The sequence below is a fragment of the Emydura macquarii genome, unplaced genomic scaffold, assembly GCF_026122565.2.
Source record: "Emydura macquarii macquarii isolate MOO-44397 ecotype Brisbane River unplaced genomic scaffold, CSIRO-AGI_Emac_v2 contig_2531, whole genome shotgun sequence".
NCBI classification, from domain to species: Eukaryota; Metazoa; Chordata; order Testudines; family Chelidae; genus Emydura; species Emydura macquarii.
The window spans coordinates 803380-830808 of NW_027132668.1; the positions used below are offsets into that span (position 1 = coordinate 803380).

General features: G+C 41.7%; 1 protein-coding gene across 2 annotated transcripts in view; it reads right to left on the reverse strand.

Moving 5' to 3' along the window:
* Positions 1-588: 588 nt before the first annotated feature.
* Positions 589-27429, reverse strand: part of LONRF2 (LON peptidase N-terminal domain and ring finger 2) — a 56113-nt gene continuing 29272 nt past the window's right edge. Inside the window, exons 2-12 of one of the 2 annotated variants that reach the window (XM_067563559.1) lie at positions 24808-24926; positions 23614-23736; positions 19365-19517; positions 18312-18537; positions 16310-16409; positions 15861-15975; positions 14104-14225; positions 12953-13111; positions 10549-10711; positions 9091-9240; positions 589-7969 (exon numbers count right to left, since the gene is read on the reverse strand). In XM_067563559.1, coding sequence (XP_067419660.1) covers positions 7811-7969; positions 9091-9240; positions 10549-10711; positions 12953-13111; positions 14104-14225; positions 15861-15975; positions 16310-16409; positions 18312-18537; positions 19365-19517; positions 23614-23736; positions 24808-24926 — 1589 coding nt within the window. In that variant the 3' untranslated portion in view covers positions 589-7810. Of the gene's footprint in view, positions 8365-9090; positions 9241-10548; positions 10712-12952; positions 13112-14103; positions 14226-15860; positions 15976-16309; positions 16410-18311; positions 18538-19364; positions 19518-23613; positions 23737-24807; positions 24927-27429 lie in introns of both variants that reach the window. The other variant, XM_067563558.1, reaches the window with a different exon arrangement.

Here is a 27429-nt window from a genome sequence, read left to right on the forward strand (position 1 = left end):
CAGCTTTACTGTACACTAAATAATGCTTCTAAACAAAGCCAACAAAACTCTCCAATTGACTGTAATTCGCTATTAGACAGGAGTTTGACCTATTTTAAAAATGGTCATTGGGCCTTGTTTTAATTTTCTTAATAATCCCAGATCACTGGCCTCTGACCTATTACTCACTGTGGGACAAGATCCTGAAGTACTACAAAAGTGCCATGGTGTGGAATTGGGAAGTGCCTCATGTTCAATAGTTTTCAGCATCTCATCCAGATGCCTCAGCAATGGCACTGACTGGCCAAGGAATGAGCAAAAATACACTTGGGTGCTGGCAAGATGGAGTTTGTTTTTGGTGGTTGTTTTGTTGTTTTTTTTGGGGGGGGGGGAGGGAAGGGGGAGAGAGGAAAGGAAAATAAAAGAATGCTCAAGATGCTAGGAAGAGAACCTGGGATGGAAAGAGAGGAATAGCAGATAGTCTTCCATCTTAGAAGACTTCCGGTTTAGTCTTTAGAAACAAGACAGCTTCACAGTGGCCACAGCAACTGAAGAGCGTGACAGACACCAACAGTTGTAAAGCAGATCTCATGGAGGGATCAACTGGGAAAAGAGGTGTTAAAAAGTGCCAGAAAAGACTGCAAAGAGTGAGAGAAAAAGGAAACATGAGAATACCTTCTGATATAGGAAGTGTAATACAATTCCCCCACCATCCTCTCACTTGTGATCTGTAATCATTAAGACCCCTTACAAAGAGCTTCAGCCTTAACAGTACAATTTGTTGAACCCAACGAAATAAAAATCCCAACCCCTATGCCACATCATGTTAAAGCAGCATTCTTGGAGAAAAAACACACGAGTTGTTTGAGTGGTCTGTCCCAAGACAGATTTATAGACTATTCAGGCTATTAAAAATACACAAAATACTAATTGAAACTGATTACAAATGCCTAGAGCCCTAAATCCAAAACAGCACCAATAGATACACCCTTGACATTTCACATAGGATGGGTTTTTGTTAAAAGACACACTTCTAAATGTGATCAGTTTATTCAAAATGTCAAATTAAATACATTTCCCATGAATATGGCAAATATACATGAAATGAACATTGCAGTTTTTTAAAAAGTTTGGCTTTGTTTATGCAACAAGAAATGTCAAATGCTGTTAGAACATGGACTTGTCCTGTACTTACTAAATACAAAATGGTGCAGTTTAATTTATATTTATACATATGTACATACAGTTTCATAACTAGCTTTAAAACAGTAAAAAAATTGTTTCAAGTTTATCTACATTAAACATATTATACTTGTTTTAATCTGGTCATAAGCCCCAGTTGAGATTTTGTTATTGATACAATCATTTCACAACAAATGCAAGTTTAAGGCGCTACAAATACCAGTTCCACCAGTGTTAAAGGTAATATGAACAGAATGGACAGCTTTTTTAACAATAGCTTTATATTTCAGTTTCAAAATGGACTGGAGTATGAGAAAGCAGAGCAGTAAGAAATTGAACTGATCATCAGCATGTTAGCAGTCCAAAGCAATAGATTAAATAAAATACAGACTGGACACATTAAAAAAACAGTGGGATAAAGGCCTTGATGGCAAACAATTTACATGCTTCTTGAAACATGAAGTTACAAAATGTTTGTTGAAGTCTTACAGGTGACCCACAAGGGAAAAAATTGGGGTTTGCACAATTTTGCTTCATTATGATGTTTAAAGGAGGTTTCCAAAGTGGAGACTTTCCTATCACACTACCCAGGCAAGGAAATGAGCAAGAAAAACAGTGTATTACAGGGCAGAGAAACACCTGTTTTTTCCAGCTGCTTAGCTCACAGCTTCAATACTGTACCATGGGGACAAGAAAAAATGGTTAACATTCGTAATGGTTCAAAATGTGTTGCTCATGCCATTCCATGCTAGGTGTGTACACACAACATGTGCACAGTTGCCAGAGATTTTTCCCTTAGAGGTATCCATAAGACCAGCTCTAGCACCTTCTGGAGTTGCACATGCGTGCACTGGTATAAGGGATGCCATCAGCTCGGTACCCTCTCAATTTCTTCTTGCCGATAACTCCAACAAAGGGGTAGGAGGGTGGGTCACAGAATGGACATGAGCAATATATCTCAAACAACAACACAGTCACAAAAGGTTAGTAACAGTTGTTTCTTCGAATGCTTGCTCATGTCCATTCCATGCTTGCTGACTTACAAGCAGTAACCTTAGAGGTGGGCCCAGTTTATGGATGTGCTGACAGCAACACTGCTCTTCTGAAACTGGCATTGTCAAAGGTCTGCTCGGTGATGGCACAGTGGGATGTGAAGGTATAAACCGATGACTATGTTGCGCCTTTGCAGATGTCCTGGACTGGTACCTGTGTGAGGAACGCTGCTGACGAAGCCTGAGCTCTTATGGAGTGAGTGGTCATGATGCTGCAGACAGAACTTTCGCCAGCTCGTGGCAAGCCCAGATACAGGCAGTTATCCAGGATGAGATTCTTTGGGATTACACCAGCAGCCCTCTCATCCTTTCCATTACTGCTACAAAGTGTTGCGTAGGACTTAAGGAAGGGCTTAATCCTCTCAATATAGAAAGCCAGGGCCCACCTAACATCTAATGTGTGGAGCAGACGCTCCTCGACAGTCTTGTGAGGTTTCAGAAAGAAGAACCGAAGAAAAATGTCCTAGCCATTGTGGAATTGTGACACCACCTTTGGAAGGAAGGTCGGATGGGGGCACAGCTGGACCTTGTCCTTGAAAAACACTGTACAAGGGGATTCTGACGTCAGGGCTTTGATTTCAGAAACCCTTCTGACTGAGGTGATTGTCACCAAGGTGACCTTCCAAGAGAGCAGCAGTATGGAACAAGATGCTAACTGCTTGAAGGGAGACCCCGGGAGCATCGACAGGACCAAGTTTAAGTCCCATGGGTGAAATCTGGTTGTGAACCTGAAGGTAGTTTTTTCAGGCCCCTGAGAAACTGGACTATCATCTCATAGGAGAAAACTGATCTGCCCTGCAACGGAGGGTGGAAGGCCGAGATGGCTGTCAAATTAATGTTAATAGATGAGAGAGCCAGACCTTGATGCTTCAGGTGGAACAGGTAGTCCAAGACAGACTACTGGATAGACTGGGATAGAGAAAGATTCCATATGGAAGCCCAATAAGTGAAACCTTTCCACTTAGCCAAGTAGGTAGTTCTAGTGGAAGGCTTTCACGCAGAAGTCCCACAGCCAGCAGGCCTCTTGGCACAGGGCTGAAGATGGAGCTCCTCCCTGCTTGTTGATGCAAAACATTGAGGCTGTGTTGTCAGTCAAGACCTGTAGCACTTTGCCTGAGATCTGGGGGAAGAACACCAAGCAAGCCAAGAATACTGCCCTCAGTTCCCTGACATTTATATGCAGGGAAAGCAATTCCTAGAACCAGAGATCCTGAGACCTGAGCCTGTTGAGATGGGCTCTCCACCCAGCTCTGACATGTCTGAAACCAAGGTTACCAGCGGACCATGGAGTGGCAAAGGGTACCTCTGCCATTACAGAACCCAGGTTTTTTCCACCAACTCAGCGAAGCTAAGACAGGCAGCAAAATAATGAGTACCGAGTTCAAGTGGTGTTTGGCCCAGGAGTAGACTGACGCCAGTCACATCCATAGGGATCCGAGGCGTAGCCACATGAACTGCACCACATAGGTACATGCCGCCATATGACCCAGCAGCTTAAGGTAAATCTGGGTGGTTGTAAGAGGATGGGTTGCGACCTGAGCGATCAGGTCTGACATAATTCAGAATCTGGCCTCCGGTAAATAGGCCTTGGCCTGGATGGAGTTGAGCACCACCCTGATTAACTCTATTTTCTGAATGTGAACCAAAGTTGACCTTTGCTTGTTTATTAACAGACCCAGTGCCTTAAAGGTGGCCCATACTATGCAAATACTCTACTGGACTTGAGCCTGTGAGAGGCCTTTCATCAAGGTATGGGTAGACCTGTATGCCTTGATGTCTGAAGAAGGCTTTTGTGACCACCATACACTTTGTGAAAACCTGTGGGGCTGCTGACAGGCCAAAGGGAAGCGTGATGATTTGGTAGGGGCGTTTACCCACCACAAATCTGAGGAATCTCCTATGTCCACAGAAGATGGAGATGTGGAAAATAAGCATTCTTCAAAATGAGGGCAGTGTACCAGTCTCCTGCATCCAGGGAGGGAATAATGGAGGCCAGGGAGACCATGTGGAACTTCAGTTTCTTGAGGTATTTGTTGAGGCCCATCTCAAGGCTGTCTCCATTAGTAAGGCCTTCAGACCAGTGTCTCTATCTTTTTGAGCGTGTGGTCTGAAGCCCCTGCAGACCTGACACTTCTCTGTAACCTGGGTTTCCTTGAGGCACTTTAGACAGCTAGAGTGCAGGGCACTTACTGGCATGGGCTTATTTTGTTGCAGGAGGCATACAGCTTGAAGGCTCGGCGTGCCCAACCCTTGGGGCAAAAGTCCCTCGATGACAGGGACAACTATTCACACTATATACACTAACACTAATTAAGAACTACAATAACTATACAATATACTACAAAGTCCAAAACTCTGGGAAAGAAACCTTGCTACAGCAAGAGGGATTGTTCCATGCATCCATCATAGGTGGTAAGAAGGCACTGAAATGGTCAGGCGCTTGTGGCACCCCTTATACTGGCACATATACTTGCTACTCTAAGAGGCACTAAAGCCAGCCCTATGGATACCACTAAGGGAATAATCTCCAGCAACTGTGCACACAGCACGCACACAACTAGCATGGGCCAGACATGAGCAAGCACTCAAAAGAAGCAAAGACATAAGATAGCTGCAAAATGGACATTTGCCTCTAATTCAACTAGCAACTGGTTCCTCCATCTATTTACTATTCGCTGCTGCACAAACCATATGACAGGAGAGCTTGGTGGGAATAAAGCATGCACTCTAGCCCTAGAGACTCTGTGCATACCCAAGAATAGGGTCTCTTTAGCTTTGCTATATGATCCAGTATTTGAGGTTTTGGAAGAAACGCTGCATTTGAGTGGTTAGTCAGTATGCGTATGCAAATACTAAACTATTTCATATTATTTATCCAAAATGTCACTCAAGTGTTTAAAAAAAATTGTATTAGCGTAGCACCGTTGAGCCTCAGTCCTCGGCCAGCACCTCCCTATGCTACAAATAGTTTAAAATGGATCAAAAATTCTTGTTGCTCGGCTTTCCACTCAATGATGACATTTCACTAGTTATTCAGGCATCCTTAGACTAAGGTAACTAATTCAAAAAAAAAATCTAATTAAAAAACCCAAAGACAATCTTATATGTCTTCTTTATTGCTGTTCTATGATGTATAAAGGGTAACACTTTGTTTTGTACCGTCATTTTTAATAAACTTCTTAAATCATTGGCTTTTGCACAGAGGAAAAATTCACACTGCCCTCAGTAATTAAGGAAAGTCAAGGAAACAGCAACTAGGATTTCAATTCTAAAAGGATGTATATATCTGTGTAAACTTAAACATATATGTAACTCTGCAGGATCAGGGCACAGGATTGTATGATACTCAGTGTCCCTTTGCAGCCAAAACATTGAAACTCAATACATAAACAGATAAGGAAAGAGATATGAAAGCGGGGAAGAGTGAGGCAAAGGCAGAGCAACAACAAACAGAAAGTGGTGTGAAAGCTCACAGAGGGTTCATTTTCCCCAACTAAAAATTAGTTGGTTGCCAAACTCTGACGGTTAACTTCCTAAAGTAGCTGGTAGTCTAAACCGGGTTAACTGGAAAACACTGGGATAAAGTATGAGAGTTACTAATGCATGGATAGAGGGGGAAGTGCCCCAGAAGACTTCAAGCTGTTTCTTTTGCTGTTTTGGAGCTCTGATGCCTTCTCCACCCTCTCCGAATCTCAGACAGTTTTTACTTTTAGTACTCTTCTGATGGCAGCAGAACGTGCAGCAAGGCTACTGTGGAGATTACGACATCATTGGTTGCAAGTTATGCACTTCACATTTCAAAGGATAATTACAAACCATTATTTAACTAGAAAAGGCGCGTTCAAGCTAGAGGCAATTACAGTACATTCAGAGCAGGTTATAGAAACCACTTCTGGTAATGGTTTACTGAAAGAAAAAAACATCAGTGGTTTTCAACCTGTAATCTGCAGCAGACTCCACTATTCCTAATATTTCCAAAGGTGTCCACACCTCCATTTGAAATTTTTTAGGGGTCCGCAAATGAAAAAAGGTTGAAAACCACTGAATTAGATACTTTAGTTTCCCATACCATGAGAGTTGTAATTACAGTACCAAGAAACATGTCTTAATGCATTTGTTTATGCAGTTTTCTTCCAGAACTCCTGTGCAAATTTTTAGTACATCTTCATTGACAAAAAGATTCAAAGCAAACTGAAAACTAGGCACTTTAAACATTTAGATAAGACACCATTTGCATCATGCCAGAGTGTTGCACATGAACAAGTGTCTCTAAAAGCATCGCACTATACTTCAAGCACATTGAGATTTGGGCCAACTTTTTCACGTTGGTAAAATTATTTCTATTTAAAGGAAACTACACCATTGAATTGGTAACACTGTTGGTTATTTCAGTGGCTATTTAGAAAATTAAGCAGTTTGACTAGCCAGTAACATATTAAATAGCTATCAAAGTAAGATATTAACAAAACCAATGTATTAAAAACCAAGACACACAAATGAAGATGACACCTGATTTAAGCTTGCATTGAGACTTGCCTTTTGTTAGTGTTCAGTTTGCACCTCCTTTCATCAGGTCATCACGGACCAGGGTTCTAACCATGTGTAGCACTTGTGATATAAATCATTATACTAACTTTTAAACCTGAAGTTCTAACAAATATTGTTCCAATGTAACATTAGCTTGGGCACATCATTTGCCAGTGGGAAGGGAAATGGAATCTTCCCCAATGCTTGCCAAGTTTATCTGAACCCCCCGCCCCCTCCCGAATACTACACCGCATGCTTTCCCGGAATTTGGAGTGAAATTGCTATTTCACAAGAGTCTTTTTGACGAGTTTCATGTTTTAGGGAATTGGTTGTTTTTGTATTTAGTGATACGAGACCAGCAGATTACTTTGATTTTCTAAAAATAAATGCACACCTTTGACATTTGATGTACATTCCACTACAACATGCAAATCACAACACAAGAGAACACTTAAGGCTACCAAATTGCTGTTCAATAGCTACTACCCTTTCAGACAAACACCCTCTATCACAGCCTTGACATGTAAATATTTTTTGGACAACCCTCAGAACTTTAATCTTTAAAATTGTTTTATAAACCAATATTTCTTGAACCATCCACTCAGATATGCACTTTATGCATTCTCTTTACACAAGAAAGTTCAGCTTCATTTATGCTGATCACCTCAGGAAAATTCTAGTAAATCCACCTTCAGTCTGCGATCCATTGTAGAGAATTCTTTTCCCTGCTAAGTGTAAATCCAAACCGCACTTTTGTGGTGTTATAGTACTTCAAACTCAGTCTCTCACAGGCTATAAACATCAACTCTTGATTATGAATAATACTTTAAAAGTAGTTATCCACAACTACCAACTACATTGTAATTGTAGCATAACTTCATAGAGGCTCAGATTTCACCAGGACGACAGGCACAGAGTGCTTATTAACTACAGAGTAGAGTGCAAAGTTTGGTGCACATGCAGAATAGTGAATGTCAGACAACCAGAAAGGATTGTTCATCTCTGCATGATGCTTTTTAAAAATGTGTCTACCAACATATTGTCAGTGCCTGTTCACAAGTAAGTCCTTGTCATCTGGGTCTCTTGCGTGTTACAAATATTAATACACGTCTGATGGCAATAAGGCGATCTTTAAGGGAAGTCATAGCAAGTATAGCCAACTGAGCCCTGTTTTCTAATGGCAACACTGCCAACAGCCACCAGTACCAGGCTGGGCCACTGGGATTACTCTGCAAGAGAAAAAAAGATATATGTTTACTGATTACTGGTTGGTGCCCACATATAGCAATCTTCCCTCCCCACTTTCCCTCTATTTTAGTAGTAGATACAACTAATGTCCATCTATTTTTGGGGGGTTTCTTGATCTCTACACCAACTTCAATGTTTTCCTCTTTGTGCAATTAAGTAGTGGTGATATCTTCAGAAGTCAAAATTACATGGAGTAGGTGGCAATGTTTTTCCAACGCTGATGCCAGTGAAACAGAACAGGGTAATCAGAAATTAGCTTAACGTACATGAGAGAACAGAACCGATTGCAGAGTCCTGCACTTAGGATGGAAGAATCCCATGCACACCTACAGACTGGGGACCGACGAGCTAGGTAGCAGTTCTGCAGAAAAGGATCCTGGGGATTACAGTGGATAAGAAGTTGGATATGAGTCAGCAGTGTGCCCTGGTTGCCAAGAAGGCTAATAGCATATTGGGCTGCATTAGTAGGAGCATTGCCAGCAGATAGAGGGAAGTGATTATTCCCCTCTATTCAGCATTGGTGAGGCCGCATTTGGAGTATTGTGTCCAGTTTTGGGCCCCCACTACAAAAAGGATGTGGACACGTTTGAGAGAGTCCAGCAGAGAGCAACAAAAATAATAGGGGGCTAGAGCACAAGACTTATGAGGAGAGGAACTAGGCTTGTTTAGTCTGCAAAAGAAGAATGAGGGGGGATTTGATAGCAGCCTTTAACTACCTGAAAGGGGGTTCCAGGGAGGATGGAGCTAGGCTGTTCTCAACGGTAGTAGATGACAAAACAAGGAGCAATGGTCTCAAGTTGCAGTGGGAGAGGCCTAGGTTGGATATTAGGAAAAACTTTTTCACTAGGAGGGTGGTGAAGCACTGGAATGGGTTACCAAGGGAGGTGGTGGAATCTCCATCTTTAGAGGTTTTTAAGATACGGCTTGACAAAGCCCTGGCTGGGATGATTTAGCTGAGGTTAGTCCTACTTTGAGCAGTGGGTTGGACTAGATGACCTCCTGAGGTCCCTTCCAACTGTAATCTTCTATGATTCTACCACCAGAGGTTTGTCTAGGAGTTCCATAGATCTAGGGTGGTAGTGCATGTTTAGAAAATATTTACCTGTGGCTCTGACTCTTTTCCTGGCATTGGTCCAAAATGATTGAGAATTTGCGCTTTCATGTTGTCTTTAAGAGAAGTAAACCAGGCAACAGCTTGATCATAAACAGAATCATGAAGACTGACAAGTTCTTCATACTCTGCTCCCTCCACCTTGCCAGAACAGAAGGATGCAAAAAAATAAATTTATTCCATATTCTGTATAATTAAATGCCTCACAGGGAGCAAGTTTAAACCCAATTACACTTAACAGCAACAACTCCTCCTTACTAAGGGACGGTTATGCCACTTAACATAATCACTCCACATTAAGGAGATTCCACTGTATTTAAAAAACAACACTACTTTGTAGAAGGGGCACTCCAAGATAATAGGGGGAAAATGGCAGAGAGAAACAAAAACAAAAATAAGACTGGCTTCCCAGTACCAGGGATGGTATAACAAGGTTTCTGCCAACGTATACAGAACTTTTGGGTCTGACAATATACTTCACCTTCACTCAGTGGGAACCCTGAGCAGTAACTCGGGGTATTAGACCACTTGAACCTTGAAAAAACATTTTATCCCCACTCCCTCTTTTTTTAATGCATTTGTTGGCAACAGCATCGCACAGCACAAATTGGGAGAAATCCTCTTAGAAATTAATAGGCTTGCAGTTAACTGTGAAAGTGTGCTTGAGAATCATGTGATCTGAATGGACTTTTCCAATGTCATCATCCGAGTGCTCTCCAATGAACACACTATGAAGCGGTATCAAAGTTTTACTGGCACTCAGAGATGACCTGCATAACACTAGTTCATTATGAAGGCCATTTTTGTTTTGGCCATACATTGCATTTAGTGAATTTATGTGGTGATACACTACCAGATTTTAGAAAAGAAAGTTATTTTTAATGGGTATTTTTCAATTCACTGCACTTAATAAAGCCAGATTTCCTTAGATACCATTCCTACACAAGCACTTGAGTGACAAAATGTATTAGTACCAAGTTCTCTCGAGTTCTACTTTTTAAAGAAAAACAAAAACAGCTCTTCTATTCAGTGTGGTGAGGTCAGACATCATCTGTGGGAACTAGAAAAGGATACTGTATATCAGTGCAAAGTATGGAAGCCTAAGCTCTCTGTGCATCTTTAAAAGGGTCTTGAACCACTGTCATTTTTAACTTGTAATTTGACCTGTTCTAAACTCTCACATGGTAAGTTATATCTTTTCAAGTATCAAAGGTTTGATATCTGCCTTGAGACTTATGATGACAGAAGTAACATTGGTAGACAGGATTAAATTGCAGAGTGCTAGTGAGATAGTCAAAAAGGGCCACATTTATTCATTCCATGGTTTCAGAAATAAAATAAAATTTATATTTATGACTACATGAATAGAAGTAACTTCTAAGTGAGATATGTATGACAAGGACAGAACATTTAAGTGAACCCAAAAAAACATGAATGCACAACAGATACCCTTTTATCTTCAAGATATTCAATGTTTGCGGTGTTGTACCCATCTCGCTGACCGTGGTTCAAGACCCTAAACCGACGAACACCAACTGTATCAACAACTGAACGCCCATCAGGAAAAAATTTCACATCCCTGATCTCTAGCATGCAGCCATAATCGGCAAACCTGAAATGATAAAAGGGCACAGAAAATGTTAGGAAGTTGCACTAAGAGGTGTTTATATAAGTTCAGACATTTATAAACATACTGGGCTTAATTCACTGTGTTATTTTCATTTTTGGCAAGTTATGCAGGGTTTTTACAGCTTTTTTATAAAAAGAGAACTCTATTAAACTGCTGAGGAGAGCAGAGAAGTACAGAGAGAAGATGCTGAAGCTGTATAAGTGAAGTGCATTTCTTATATTAATTAAAGTGGACTTTTACTCCACTTGGGCCTCTGTTAAATTTTCCCACTGTTGATACCACCAGTTCAGCTCTAATAGTAAAGACAATGGTGGGGACTTTTTAGCAAAAAACAATCTTGGCACAAGACATGATTAACTAACTTTCACTCCACTTTAAGCAAGTTCTGATAAACTAACCCTCTTAGAATGCAAGTTATCAGCTACCAGGTAGAGCGTGAGTGATGCACTCCAAAGGGATTACTATTCCTCTCTCATTTCTGGTTGGGTGTGGAGGAGAGGGAGAAGAAAGAGAGAAGTTGCCACTCAGTACTTGGGGGGAGAGAGGGCAGCAGGGAAAGAGAAGAGAGGAGAGGAATCTTCTGCTTCTGGTCTTACTATAGCTGATCTCTGCTGGAAGGGATGCCAAAGACTCCCCACCCATCAACTGCCAGTGCCACCTGCAACTGGAAGAGCAAACAGGAAGGGGTATTTTGTCAGGTAGGTCCTCTCCTGTTGTAGAGTAACTCCACACAACAGGGCAACACACTAAACCCTTTTAGAAAAAAGGCAACTGGAGCTAAAACTCTGGATTAAAATTCAGGGTAATTAGTGCTTAGTCATGATGGTGGGTGGGTCCAGTAGCGCCAAAGTTAATGTTATTTATAGTACCTAGGGACACTGACTAAGATCAGGACCCTGTTGTGCCAGGCACTATACAAGTCAAACTGTAAGCTCTTCAGGGCAGGGACTGTCTCTTATTCTAATAGCAAGGTGATGAGAGTGTCTGTGCCAGAAAGAACTAGGACAGAGGTGGTCCCACAGAGAAACCCTAAGAACAGCCAAACTTAAGGAAGCAGCTTAAATTGAGGTTTACACAGTGTTATTTCTGAGTTACCAATAAGGCCAAGGCTCCAAAAGGGTGAGCGCTCTGGAAACTAACTCTGCTCTGCATGCTCAGAGCACAGGACCCTGTTATTCTCCACTTCCTCCCTCTCCCCCCAAAGGAATGAGCACTTCACTGTAAGATTCCACTGTACATACTCACAGCTACACTAGGCAATCAAAGGAAAAAATGGAACTTCCATGATTTCTTTAGGATTCTTCAATTCCTAGAAATGCGAAGCTTATATCCAGTATCCTCATCCACCAAACACACAGTTCTCTATCTAAGAGTCTAATTTTCACTTCAAATACCTACTCTATTGTCCACCTTTATTAATGCAGTGTAGTCATAAGAGTCTGATCTGACCCCAAGGCTTAGGATACAGGAAGATGTGTTTGGGTATGTCTACACAGGGATTAAAGACCCATGGCTGTGGCTGGCCCAGGTCAGCTGACTCTGGCTCATGGGCTAAAGATTGCTGTGTAGACATTCGGGCTGGGGCTGGAGCCTGAGCTCCAGGATGCCACCCTCAGAGAACCCCACCCCAGTCCCAAACATCACAGTAATTTTTCAGTACTGTAGCCCATGCCCCACAAGCCCTGAGTCAGCTGACCCAGGCCAGCCAGGGGTTTTTAATCTGTGGGTAGATGTACCCTTACGGATCAGAGACGAAAGAGCAACTCTCACCCTGATTTAGTCAACAACCATTACTGGGAACAAAACTGTGGATCAGAAATTGTCATAATGAGATCTCTGTGGTACTATTCGTTCCAGACCTGTCATACAAAATATAATAGGAAATAGATGCCGTGCACACGCCAGCCTTCTAGGAGGTTAGTTTTTGTATTTAACTAGAAAAAGTATCTCAAAGCATATCCACAATGAAACTTTCCAGGAATATGTAAAGGAGATTGGATGGATAGCTAGAGCATAGCTTAAGTCAGTTTTTGAACTAACACTGAGATATGAGAAACTTCAGTAGAAAGGGGATGTTTAGAGATTATATAAAAACCCGGCTAGCGTATCTGCTAGCGTGGGATCTAAAAGGGTCCAATTGGCTGTGGAAGATCAACAGTACTATGGTTCTCTATTAGCTTTCAAAAGTCTTACAATACAGATGTTCTCAGCAAGATTCCTTACCCTTTTAGTTCATCAGCTAAGCACATGCCAAATTGTTTGGTACCGGTTTCCATGCATCTTCTTATCATTAGCCGATACCGAGGTTCAAACACATGAAGTGGGCAAGGGATGGTAGGGAAGGCCATGGTACACACAAAGATGGGAACATCTTTATTCAAACTGCAGAAATATAATACAAGATCAGTCAGTCTCTTCCTGCATGCTGTATTTACTGTGTTTATTCAGCACGAAACCTCATTAGTTGAGGTTTGACTAAAATGGTTTCTCAGACTCGTTTCTTGTAAAATAAGCTCTCTGCCAGCAAAAACTTGCTGCTGTCACAGGCATTAGAGCACCATGGGCTCTCCCTGCTATTAATGTACTCTAGGCACCAATACCCCCTCTCTTTGTTTTAACAGAGGAAGATTTTGGAAAAGGCAATCACCTTCTCAAGCATGTGTATACAAAAGAGCATCTAATTTGCATCAGACAGTCTTTTACAGCTTTTATCTGTAATTTTCAAAAGGACACATATTATTATATACTATGTATACTTTGAAATAAGATTGCTTTTACAGCCATGTTTAAAGCAAGGTGGAGTGTTTGTAGGAATTCAATGGAAATGGGGACTAAATGACAAAGTTAGCTTTCAGCTTCTCTAGTTTTGTAACATACATTCCCCTATTACTTCCATTTTTTGTTTGTGATTTTTTTTTTTTTTAAATTCAGCTATATGGCAAGTATAGGTAATCATGGGTAAAGCAGTTGACATATCTACTTATATAAAGGACATGCTGAAGTATACTTGCTTAAATTTTATGTTTCTCCTACTTCCAGTCCCCCACTTCCTAGTTTTGGGGAAGATATTTTAATTAGTTTTAAATGATGGGGTTTTTAGTCATAGAAATAAATACGCTATATTTATTGCCAAATCTTGTCCAAAATTAATAGTTTCCATTGATGTTGAGCAATTCTTGCATCCAAGTCTAGTTTTTCTTGATTATCATCTACAATAAACACGTCAGGACTGGAACAGATTAAGTGAGCCCTTGAAACCTACTTTCATAAATAAAAGGTTTCATCTGTAATCTGGATCAAAATAAAATTTTACAAACAACATTTAGAGACAACAGGGGGAGGGAAACAAAACAAAAACAAAACAAAAAACTTACTTTGATAATTCCTTCATTTCTTCTTCATAAACTTTCTTTCTTTCTGACAATTCTTCTGGCAAGTAACGAACTATTAGTTCCTCTGTAAGGACAGTCTTTTTATAAGTTCTGCTTGCCAAAAACTACAGAGGAGAGAGTTCAAGTTTAAGTACAACATTTAATCATCAGTTGTGTCTATCCCCCATTCCAAAGGCAAGATAACTCAAGATGGTTGCAAACACTGACAAAACAATTAATGCAGCAGCTTCCTGGTGTAAAATTGTTCTAATCCCCCTTCCTTTTCCAGCCCTTCAAACATTTGAAGTTAGCTCTGGGATACAAGAGTGGAACATGCTCCATTTCACTGCCTGTAAGTTTACAGAAAGGCACATTTATCATAGGCTGTACAAATATATAATAAAATATAGGTACTTTACAGAGCTGTGAGAATCATTGACTTTCAATTCGCTGGCGGTTCCAAAAAGTTGAAAACAATTCAGTTTGACTCAAACCGAATCTGAAATATTTTGGCGTTTTCAGCATATCAAAAGAGTTGGGAAAATTTTGTATCAGGCCATCTAAAGAGCACATTCTGGATAGTGATGGCCCCTTATTACCTAGCTGTTAAAGCACTGACCCAGGATGTGGAAAACCTAGCTTCAAATCCCCAGTCTAGAGCAGGGACTTGAACCCAGATCTCCTCATGGCCAGGTGAGTGCCCTAATCACCAGGTTTAGAGAGTATTCTCAGTCTCTTATGTTGAAGCTATTCCACTTTATACAAAGTGTTTAAATATTCACTGGACCAGAGAGAGAGCGATTGAGAATGATTATAGCTCGGTGGTTAAGGCACTCACCTGGGAGGGCAGGCAACACTCAGGTTCCAGTCACTACTCCAATGAATACTTAATCACTTATGCAAAAGGATAACAGCTTCAGCAGAAGAGAAGGGGGAATGCTTTAACCAGGCTAAATGTTATAAGTGGTTCACCACCACCTCTAGTTTTGTGAATCTAAAGCAAAAATAAAATGTTTAGGTTTCAGAAGTGTTGAAACAAAGCTAGTTTGACATTTCAGTCAGAATGGGAGCCTGGGGGATTACGGTTCAGAAGAAATTTCAGAAACAATTACCTGAAGCAGACATGAGTTTGTAAAATGTTTTGGTCTACACAAATTGGCATTTTTCAGCAAAATAGTTTCCGTTTCCACCCCGTCCCCCAAAATAAAACAAACACACTTTTGTCCACCTTGAGTCTTCTGTACTTCGTGTAAAGGACTATCCTTTTGACTCTAAAGCTGCCAAGTTATTGCCACATGAGGAGTCAAAATATTTGGGCATCAGATTTCTCCCAGCTGAGCATACATTCTCTATAACAGAATGGCCAGAAGCATACTTTGTTCACCAACTCGGTATCAGTAGAGATACTGCAATGATAGTATGTATGGCCTCTTCAGCATTTTCACAGTCTTTGTTCGAGACTCCTCAGGCAAAAACAAACACCTCATTTCACTGTGAGAAAGTAATATACACAATTCTGGTCAGTTCTACTTCCCTTCCTCTGGCCTGCCTCAGGTTATTAATACATCTTAATAAATACTACTTAGTATTCAAACTATGTCTGTGCACAGCACAACAAAACTACTGTGTTGACCCTATATTGTTCTGCTCTGTGTAAGTGTGTAAGTGTAAAGAAGTTTTGTACAATATGCCAAGATCTTAAGAGTTTCTAAACAAACCATTCCTTTGTATTTAAAAAAACTTCACAAAGACAAACTTACTTCGGAGAGCTTTTCTTTGCAGAGTGGACAATATGGGTTATGGTCAAGGCAACGCTCGAGGCATTTGAGACAAAACGTATGTCCACAAGGAGTGGAAACTGGCTCATAGAATAACCTGAACAAGACAGTTGGGACAAAATAAAATTGTTTTTTTTATAATTTCCATCCAACACACAAGCAATAAAGTAATAAGTCACTAAGCCTATTTACAATTTTAAAAGCTATTTCCCCGTGTCAATCTTGTGTGACATTTTTATTATCTAGTTTGAGCCTATGACAAAAAAGGGATTTCATTTTTAAAAAATTCATTATGTTAACATGTTACAAAAAGAATTTCAGCCTCTCTACTGAAGTTCATGCTGGAATAGCTTCCAGTATAGCCCCCCTCCCCCAAACCAAGTAAAATTAGTTTAAATCTTAGGAAGTCTCTCAGATCTATGCAGTCATACCTCATGCAGAGGGAGCACTCAAAGTCAGATGCATCCACAAGGATTGCTGGTATCTCACGAAATGCAAGGGTGGCAGAGTTTTCAAGTACAGTATCTCCATCTAAAATTAGAAAGATGGCTATAAGTAAAACATTCAGATAAAACATGCACTATGTACATATACATATTATGGAATCAGAGTAGTGACACCCTGGCTAGTTTTCTATTATAACCCAATTTTTGTATCTATTTCCTATCAACTCATACTTCCTCCCCCTCCCCCTCCCCCCACAAAAAAAACAAAAAAAAGCAAAAACAACTCCTCTTCATCTGAAATATTACATGACTTCCTGCCAGAGGGTAACTTTTTTGAGAGGGTACTGTTGGAGAGTCAAAAGTTTGAGACAAGACAAAATACTTTAAGAGTTGCAAATAGGTTTTAATTTTTCAAGAGTTTTCCATGTTTCAAACAACCACAAAAACAAAAAAAAGCATCATTTAAAAACTCCGAATTTGTTTTTAAAAACACTCCCCTCCCTAAGTCAGGATTACTGCATTTAAGTATTTTTTGAGAAGGCCAGAGGAGGTTAATTTGTTAATGCATTTGAGCCTCTGATGTTGTAGCAATGTTTAGAGTTCTCAAGGACAGGCACAGTTTAGAAGAGGGAAAAGAGCTAATGGACTTCTAGCACAGCCTGCTGTGTTGGCAAGTTCTGTCTAGTGAAATCCTTATTTTCAAGAATTTTTAAACTTAAAGCACTGCCCATGGAACTAAATTCTAACTAAACCAATCAGACTGAGCGTTCAAGAAGCACTGGAGCCAGAACTGCTGGACTAAGATTTTACTAAATTCACAGGCTCAGCTCAAGGCCCCCCTCGCCAAATCTGCAGGCTCCTAAATTCTTGGTCTTTTTGAGAAACTTTCAAATGCCTCAAAAATGTGTGAACCAGTCTCGTCTCCCTGTACACAACATTTCTACCAGTTTGGACCCAGCAGCTCTGTAGCAGTATAAACTCTAATGGTTACTCTGGTGCTTACAAGGTCTGATTCTGCTATAAAAATCTATGCAGACAGATTCCTTTATCTGTGCACAACTCACTGCAGGATCAGCATCTTTGTCAGATAATTTTAACACTGTAGTTCAAAAAGCCAAAACAGCAGAAAATCTAGAAATACTGAGCAAAAGTTCCCATCCCATCAATCACTCTGCCTGGTGGAAGAGTCCAACTAGATGCCACATGAAAAATTAAGTTTTCCCTCTTACTTGTAAGTTAAAAACACTATGATTTGTTATAGGATAACTTTTGTATGCAGCCTTCCACCCTGTATCAAGTGGTTTTCACGGAAAATGTTTATTTTTAATCTGTATCTTGAATATGGGATCCCTGACCAATTGCAGGAGCATAAACGGGCTATTCAGCCTCACAAAGTATGAAATGGCTCTAAATCCCTTAGTGTAAAGGCAGGGGATGGTCAGATTTCCCAACGCAGTTACTGGGTGGGACTGCAGTTCACAGACCACTGTGTAGTCGTTTTCCTATCACAGCAGGGTAGGGAACCATTTCTATTACCTGGAAGAAATGTATTTTGGGAGGAAAGGAGGAAAACAGATAGTAGTACTTTGTGTGTAACTGTCAAGGCAGAAGTCAGATTCACCACATTTTGAAGGTTAGAAAACAATGAATGGTAATACAATCTTGCATCCAATGAACTGGGTTTCTGCCCACGAAAGCTTATGCCCAAATAACATTTGTTAGTCTTTAAGGTGCCACAGAACTCTCGCTGTTTTGGTAATACAACAGAGATTTCTTTAAAAATCCATTATCTCACCCATATTGTCTGAAGCTCCTGTTTAGTAAGGAAGACTACAACAGACTCAGGAGCGGTAGTACTCATTGTATTACCACATATACACAATTTTACCTACGAACAGTGACAAAGCAGGGTGATTTTCTTATCTATGTTAAAGTACAGTACCATAAACCCCCTCTCCCCCCCCTCCACCTTCCCAACAGGACAGACCTTTTTTAGGAATCTTATTAGGAACATCCAAGCTCTGTAAATCCCTCAAGTCATTGGATAGCTTTCTTTTTAAACGTGCACCAGGTAATCTGGAGAGGATTGTTCCCAATGACTTTTTATTGTCTTCAAAATGCAGATCCAGTACATTGCAAGATAGAGAAGAATCAGTGCTTCGAAGTACATCAGACTCTTGGGACAGAGCTTTTGTTAATCTGAATACAGTATCCTGAAAAGAGAGAGACTGTATGAAAGTCAGACAGATTTTGTTTCCCCCTTTTTTGCACTAGTTCTATCGTCCATACTCATGACTCCATAGAAGTGGAAAGACAGTAATGTCCTGGCAGCAACTTTGTAACTGATCTAAGCCAATCCTAATTAGAGATACTTGCTCTAATTACCTCAGAAACATGGGGCTATTTCATTACAATTCTCATTCTTTTCTAATCACCCCTCCTGACATATTGTAATTGTGCATTTTCAAAGTGCACAGAGACTAACAAAAATAAAATGTTATTTAAAACATGATGGAACACCCTATGAAAACACCAATCTAGTTTTCTTAAAAAGTGGTATCCCAATCTAATTATATTAGGTTGCCACAGGGTATGTCTACATAGCAGAGAAAAAACCTATGGCTTGCCCATGCCAGCCAACTTGGGCTTGTGTGGCGTGGGCTGCAGAACAATTTCCAGGCTCGGGCTTAGTCTACAAAAAAAATAAATAAAAATGAAACAGCGCCACACAGGCCAAGCCTCACACGCCTGAGTTGGCTGGCCTGTGCCAGCCAGGGGTTTTTCTTTGCTGTATAGAGATACCCTCAGCGAAATAAGAGCGAAATAAGAGATCTAAATGCAATTCATACTTCCTTCTATCTTTTTATCATATTGCGCTAAAGCAAGATTCCCTCTCTAAAATCTGAGAGATAAAGATGCATTAATAACTAAGCTTGTATTTAAATATGTGCAGCAATTCAAGTGTGGTTGATCAGATATTATTACAGGATGCCTGAAGTTACTTTTGATGTTAATATATTTTGAGTATTTTATTCTTTACCTTGGAGCACCCAGCAGTAGAACCATCTTCGACAGTATTTAAGCTGCTTAAAAACGCAGGTTTCAACCTTGTGTAAGAAATCCGACTACAGAAAGGTGCAGTTAGGCTGTCATGCACATTTTCAAAGGCTGGGAAAAACATCTCACACATTATCTAGTAAATGAGAAAAAATAATTTAGAGATGGAGATACAGAAACAAACATGTATAGTCTAAAAAAGTTACTTACATGTAACCAGGGTTCTTTAAGATGTACTCTGCACATTCACAGGTGTAGCTTGCAGAGTTAGAACTCTAGCTAGCAATAGCTCTTGGAGCGCTCACATGCTTTCCTCAACCCTCTCCTCAGTGAACAATGAATGTTCCAGGGAGAGGGTATCAAAAGGGGCATGGCACTCCCGCTGCTTCAGCTCCTTCCCCATGCTCCAAGACCACTGTAAGTAGGACTCCAAGGCAGTGGGGAAAAGCAGGCAGGGAGTGTGAATATACAGAGACCATCTTAAAGAACACCAGTTACAACTAAGCAACCTTCATTTCTTCAAGTGTCCTCAGCATATTCTCACACGAGACAGTAGTGCTCGGATGAAGGATGGTGGGACCATGGAATCCTAACTGAATAAGGATCGCAGAACTGTCGTGCCAAATTTTGCATCAGATCTAGATTCTACTTGTGCATTTGAGAGGTCGACCTGCTCAGGTGATCCACAAGGGACTTTTGTTCCTCCCGATACATGAATTATTGGGTGAACACCTTGTTCTATACATCAATCCCAAAGACACCTTGCCTCTAATGCATAATTGTAGGGAATAAGCCTCACCTTATTTCTTCAGATAATAGAATACTGTCCTATTGTAGGTCATGATCTGACCTACCCTGCGTTTGACCTGAGGAAGAAATGACTTAAGAGCCAGCCTGACCACTCTCCGTTCAAAGATATTGATATGTGGATTCCTTTCCTTTGGGGACCAGTGAGATCTGACCACTAGATTTTTTGTTTAAATGAACACCCGCCACCCCCAAACCCAGCACAGATGCATCAGAGGTAGGTATTACTGATGGCATGGCAGATTGAAAGGTATACCCTTCATGACATTTAGAACACATCCACTACATTGGTGTTGTTAACTCTTGCTGTGGAATTACCAATTTGCAACACACACTGTGTAAACCAAGTCTCTAACTTCTCCTAGCCAGCACTGCAGGTCTCTCATCTGAAGACGAGTGTGGGGGTCACTGACATGGTTGATGCTAAGAGACCCAGTAACTTGGAGGGGGGGAGGGGGGGGGGGCGGAAGAGATGAAGGACCATTGTTGGGACTGTAGAAGATTATATACACAACTTTATTTTAATAAGCTTTTCTTCTGGAAAAAAGACTAACAGTAGAGTCTACCATGGTCCCTAAGAAAGGGCTTCTTTGAGTTATTGGATTTAGGAATGATTTACCCCAAATGTATGCCTAAACCTAGATTGGCAAAAAGTAAACATACTTGATCCACCTGTAACAGGATTTCTTCCTTCAAGGATGCTTATTAGCCAGCTATCTAGGTAAGGATATACATTCATCTCATTTTCTCAGATATTCTGTCATTATACATGGGCATTTCATAAACAGCCTCAGCGCTCTAGATGTGCCAAAGAAGACTGTGTACTGAAAATGGTCCTCTCCTACCATGAAATGCAGATATTTCTAATGATTTGGCCTTATTGAAACGAGTCTTTTAAATACAGAGCTGCAAGCTGATCCTCAAGGGAAAGAGGAGGGATTACAGAAGTTAGAGATAATAAACTAAACTTTTCTGATATCTTTGTCATGCAATCCACCAACTCATGGAACACCATCGCATCCTCTGATGGTGGTGATGCTGAGGTGTTTGATGTTCTCCCCTGGAGAAGGTATCCTTCCAGAATTTGTATCTTATTCTCGTATCTCCACTAATTCTTCCTCTTCTAGTAAGAAGTCTCTTACTACTGTAGGAGACCTATCAGGACTTAGATGCACTATGGTATCTGTACCCTTTGGACTTTATAACTAAATGTCCTCTTGATACCAAACTGGAGAAGGTCTATTTTTATAGACAGAAACATCTTGATAAAGGTGCAGAAGATGGCCAGTAAGACCACAGAACCAAAGGGGAAACTTGCCAACCAGGCCAAAAGCCCATACTCAGATCTGGTGGGAAATTGCGGTCTTTAAATATGACCTCCAATCCGTATCTTCTCTGAGCCAAGACCTTGCTCATTTCAGATGGAACTGGAGACAGCAATCTCCTTGGCTAAATAAAGGAGGTGTGTGTGTGTGTGTGGGGGGGGCCCCCCCCCCACATAAGAGACCCAAAAAGAGGTCTTAAACAGCAGGAACAGAGGCGAGATCCTGACTTCAACTCTTCCCTGGGAAAATATCTAACTGAATCTGTTACAACAAAGTGTCTGATACCTGCTCAATTGCAATACATGGTTAAATCACCAATACAGCCAGAGCAGGATCTCTTCGATAAATCTGTGCCATAACTACTATTTGCTGTGGTGCCATGTTGGGACTGGTTATCACATCATGTTCTCCCCCTCCCCCATCATTGATTCCTTAGCTTTTGTACCCAGGATAGATTCCTGGAAGACCCTCTGGCCAAAGAGTCTCCCAAGGACTGGCTCTTTGCAAAGAGGCTGACGCTAATGAGAACCCAGAGCTCATGCTCACCATAACAGCTGTATCTTTTTGTCGTGGATTGGCTCTGGAAACAGAGGCCAACACCACAGTAGTTTTACTCTTTGGATCCTTCCCACTTTGGATCCTTTAGTACTGGGTACCAAGGTGGAGGTTTTGTCTTTTCCCCCAGATTCACTCAGAGCAGACACTGGTCTATGAAACTTGCTCAAATCTTGTTCTCGCTTGGCTCTGGATGGTTTTGCTTCCTGTAATAAAAAAATCACCTTAAGTCTGTTCTCTCTCTCCTTTTTGGCTCATTTTGCAAAAATTGAGCATTCTGAAGTTGAGCATCCCTCACCCAAGCATGCCAGGCAATAGGTATATGTGTTGAATGCTGGAAACACTGCCAGACAGGACGCGTTTTAAAACTGGGCTTTTTATTTTTCAGTTTGGCACTCAAAGAATCTTGAAACCAAAAAACTGACAACAAACTAACTCTAAAACTAACTAATTCTATCCCTAAAATTGTTCGCTAACTAACAAGGTACAAATCCAGGAGTACTTCCTGATCCATTCAGTGGGTCACGGTTGGAAGGAATAGAGGTAGCTGGAATGCCATGCCCCTTTTATATCTCCACCCAGAAACGTTCAATGTTCACTGAGGTCTGAGGGGATGGCAGACAAGATGAGTGAGTGCTCCAATGGCTACTACTAGCTAGAGTTCAGTCAGTCATTCAGGGAACACCAGTCGGGGCATTCCCATGAGTGAGAATATGCAGAGGACACTTGAAGAGCAGGGCTGGGGGTCACACACTTTGCAGCTTCTATAAGATGAACTCACTGAACACACCAGGGCTGTTTGCATCCCTTCATTCCCCGCCCACAAATTCCCTGTTTCCCACCCACTATGAGGCTCCCTGAAGCCCCCGCCACCTCTCCTTCATGGGAGGGGCTCTGCCCCCATATTACTGTCCTTATTCCCCCATGCCAGGGTCTGTGCCACCCCATTCCCACTCAACTCCCATCCCCTGGGTCCCTGTTACCCCCTACAAAATTCTGTATAAGACACTTTTATAAGATCCAGGCTACAGATTAGCTACCCACTCAGCAAGTTAAGCTGCAGCTTCTGATTTCTCTGCTGCAGCATGGGTCAGCCTGGGGGCCCTGATTTTCCTGTGAATCATGCTTTTCTGGAGTTCTGATGTGCACCAATAATAAATAGGCCCGTGCCCACCAATATCTAGACTATTTCCTGAGATTCTGGAAGTAATTATTGCATTAGACAGACACCAATGAGTTGAGGTTAGACCTCACTTCACTCAGCCAATCAGTGTCTGCAACTTGCGTCCACAGGACACTACTAAGGCACACAGGTTAGTAAAAATTCATCTATAAAAGCAAGACAATGAGTGATCAAGCAGAGGTAGAAGTCTCTCCATTGGCACAGGACTGGGCAATTAGGTGCACTAAGGTTTTATCTGATGTTTTGCCTAAACGTTTTTTTGATTAACATGGAAAGTATCGGAATCCAAAGATTTTCCTTAGCAGTAGGGCACAACTGACCCAGAGTACGTACAAAAAAATGGCATGATGTAGTTACTGTACCTTTTGGGCTTCTTTCTTCATTAAGCTCCATTCAGGATTTAAGGCAACACAATAAAGAAACTCCTTCAGTGCTTCCTCAGTCCTTCCCAATCCAGAAAGAGCTTGTGCTTTCACATAATGACCCTGCATGCAAATAAAAGGTGTGTGAAACTGACATTTCCAAACTGGCACATTGTAATAGGAGACCAAGGAACACTGCTATTATTTTCTCAAGTCACACTGCTTTCTTTCAAATGGAGCAGAGATTAGAAATAGAATGGGAAGTAGGATGCACTGCTCTGATCTAAAAAGTACAAGATGGATGCTTCCATTTCTTTTGGGGCCTTTCTATGGATTGCTGAGAACAGTAACGGGACACAGCTGTTCCTGGAATTCTGGCACAGCTCCATAGACCTCCTGGACAATGTCAAGTGATCTCATTTGAGCAAACCTATAAGTAACCCTTTCACTCCCAAATGGAGAGGGTCTGGCACCAGTCAGGGGATTCAACTCTGGAGTTGAACTCTGGGAGACCTGCATATAGCTCTGAGGCAATACTGGATGGCTTCTGACACTGCACGTATTCTACCTATCACTTGCAAAGTGGTATTTGTTTTCCCCCTTTGTACTTCATGGATTGCCTCAAATTTATGATATAAAGTGTGTTTTTTCCCCACAGTGTCTAACCTCCTCTCCTCCCCTCCGCTCCCTGCCCCCCAAAAAATGCAGCCATGGGTCATGTCTGAGAATTAGATAAACACATTGTTGAACCACGTTTTAGTTTAAAAGATTTGAAATAAACTTGGCATTTTCCTCAGAAAAGCGCTGCAGCATGGAGGGCTGGCTGAGCTGCTGGGGAAAAAACAAAACGAAGGAATTTCAGGACGTGGGGCATTGCCCTCCTGCCAGTGACCAACAGGTCCCATTCTGTCCCCAGGCATGACAACGTATCCATTTTAACAGATCAATGGACCTTAGCATGAAGGGCCAATAGACATACATGCCACAGAAATTCCATGCATTAGCAAAGATTTAGAGTTCCATTCCGCCCCCCTGCCAATCGCATTGTTTTACATAGAGTTTAAGTTTTCATTAAAGTTTCTAGCCTTGTTGGGTTGCCAAAATATCCTTCCAAAAGCAACTTGGAAAAGTTCTTTCCTCACCATAAAAAATACACCCTGATGCACCTGTCCTTGAAGCATGAGAGTACTGTACCTTGGGCCAGAGGGGTTTGTTTTGGCAGAGTGCATCTGCATCATGGAGAGCTTGCTGGTAATTTTTCACCGTTATATACAGTTCTGCTCGTTGTGCTATCAATGAACATTTACAGGGAGCTGGAAAATGTAAAGAAAAAAAGGTTAAGAACTCCACAAAGTGAAAAATCATCATGTGTAAAACATAATATCCTAGTCTGAAACTGAGTTATCAAAAAAATGCTATTGCAACCAAGTATTTATTTGTATGCTTATCTACTAGAAACAAAGAATTCCTTCTCTTCTTTCTGTCGACTATGTCTATTCCTTTCTTGGCATGGCAATAATCAATTATTCTCACATATATGAAGTTTAGGAACAGACTTGAGAGTTTATGAATAGGGCTGGCAGAATTGGATTGCTTTTTTTTCAAATGTTGACAATTAATATTGATTAAGTTTTTAATTTCACCTATTTCACAGTTGCTGGAGCTGTGTGTATCAGGTTGGGCTTCATCAGGGGGATCCCAGAACTGACAGTGGGGCCCATGACTTCAGGGAGGCTGGGATCTCGGTCCCGTAGAACAGGAGGAGTGAGGAGGAGCCCTGGCGGAGGCCACCCTGCTGTTGAGTGATTCTATTCCACATCAACAGCCACTCTGTCTCCTCCAGGGACAGGAACGATGACTCCTCCTCCTGGCAGTCCTGGCTGGGTGGTGCTAGGTAAGGTCTCTGCTCCGCTAAGCCAGGACCGCAAGCCCTCCTTGCACCTTGTGCCTACAGGGATCTGGTGTTACCAACCCTGAACAGCAGAGGGAGCTCTCTGCAACCCTGCTCTCAGGAACCAGCTCACTCGCTCACATGGCAGCAGGACTGAAGAGAGTTCCCTGCACTGCCACAGGGCCGGTGACACTTCAACCCTGCAGGTGTGCTGTTACCCATTGATTCCCCCTCGTCCATATTTGTGTCTCCACTGAAATCCACTTTTACCAACATTTATCAATTTAAATTGAATCCTGCTACACCTAATTATGAATATGTAGCAAAAAACATGCTCTCACTTTTTACAACTGTTGTGTACTTTGATTACACATTCCTCGTGGAAAGAGACCTTAATCAGTAGCACCTAACATACTTCAGGGGCATTATGTGGAAAAACCTCATAACCACACTGATTTTTAAAAAAATCCCCATCAAATGGGATCAGGCACTACTAAAGTAGAACTTAAATTTAAATGAACACTACACATATTCACTGAGAAGTATAAAATGCACAGCTAAGGCATCCCAAGCCACATGCTCCTGGGTCATCACCATATTATGTCCCTGACATTCATTGCATCTTCCACATAAAGTAGATATGCGTCTAGGTCAGGGGTTCTCAACCGGTGGTACGCGTACCACCAGTGGTACGTGGAAGACAGCTCATTGGTACGCGAGGGAAAATTTGCCGCCGATTTCGCCGCCGAATCCCCCTCTGACCACCGCCTATAAACCCTGCTGCCGCCGAATCCCTCCCCCTTGCTGCCGCCGAAAAACCCCGCCGCCGCCGTTTCCTCCTCCCCTCCCCCCACCGCCGCTGATAAACCCCTCCGCCGCCGTTTCTTCCCCCTGCCGCCCCCTGCCTCCGCCGATGAGAAACCTTGCCGCCGCTGAATCTTTTCCCCCAGCCGCCGCTCAAAAAGCTCTCTGCCGCTGAATTAACCCCCCCCCGCCACGAAACCCATTTGCCGCCGCAGAGAAACCACGCTGCCGCCGAAAGTCCCATCCTCTCTGCCGCCGAAAACTGGGAAACGGCGGCAGGGTTTCAGCGGAGGGCATCGATCCCTCAACACGACCCCGCCATTTTACCGAGTCTTACTCGGGTCAGGTACAGTCAGGTGAAGCAGTACTTGACCCAACTGTACCTGACCCGAGTGGTACTCTGTAAAAAAAGGTTGAGAACTGCTGGTCTAGGTTAAAAGTCTTTTAGCTAGCGGACATCTTAAGCCTTGTATACTTTGGTGGTAATTCATCCACGAACCTTTCTGATGCACTATAGATTGTAAGCAATTTAAATATCCTGGAAAATCCCCCTTCAATTCCCTACGGGCTTTAAATAATCTGTCCTATTAGATGTGAATTATAAGCAGCAGGTTACATAGTCATACATGAAATCATTGGGTTATGGAGTTCAAGATGTTTAGTCCTACATCTCTGAACTAGCACATACCTGTCTCTCCCCACATAATGTTTGAATTCTTTACCCTCACACTAAGCCTCTGCACAGTGCTTTCCTTACTCCATTTTGTGCTGTGGGCTCTCTCTCTCTCCATTACTTTTTCTTGGATGCCTTTTCATCACCTTCCCACTATGCCTAAAATGATCTCAATTGTCTCCTCAATATGCACTTCTTTTCCGCTTGGATTTTCACTGCAGAGTGCTCTTCTTGTGTTCTACCCAGGTAACCTGACCTCAAATTTTAAAATACTCCATTTCATATCTGTTCACAATATAACTTCCTGTATTTGTTTTAGCCCTTATCCCACTTCCTTACTCATTTTGTAGCTCATCTTTATTTTATGCATGTTTCCTGGCTCCCCACTTTAAGTTCTATCAGCATTTAAAACTAATTAACTAGCCAAGCACACTTCAATTTCTGTGAT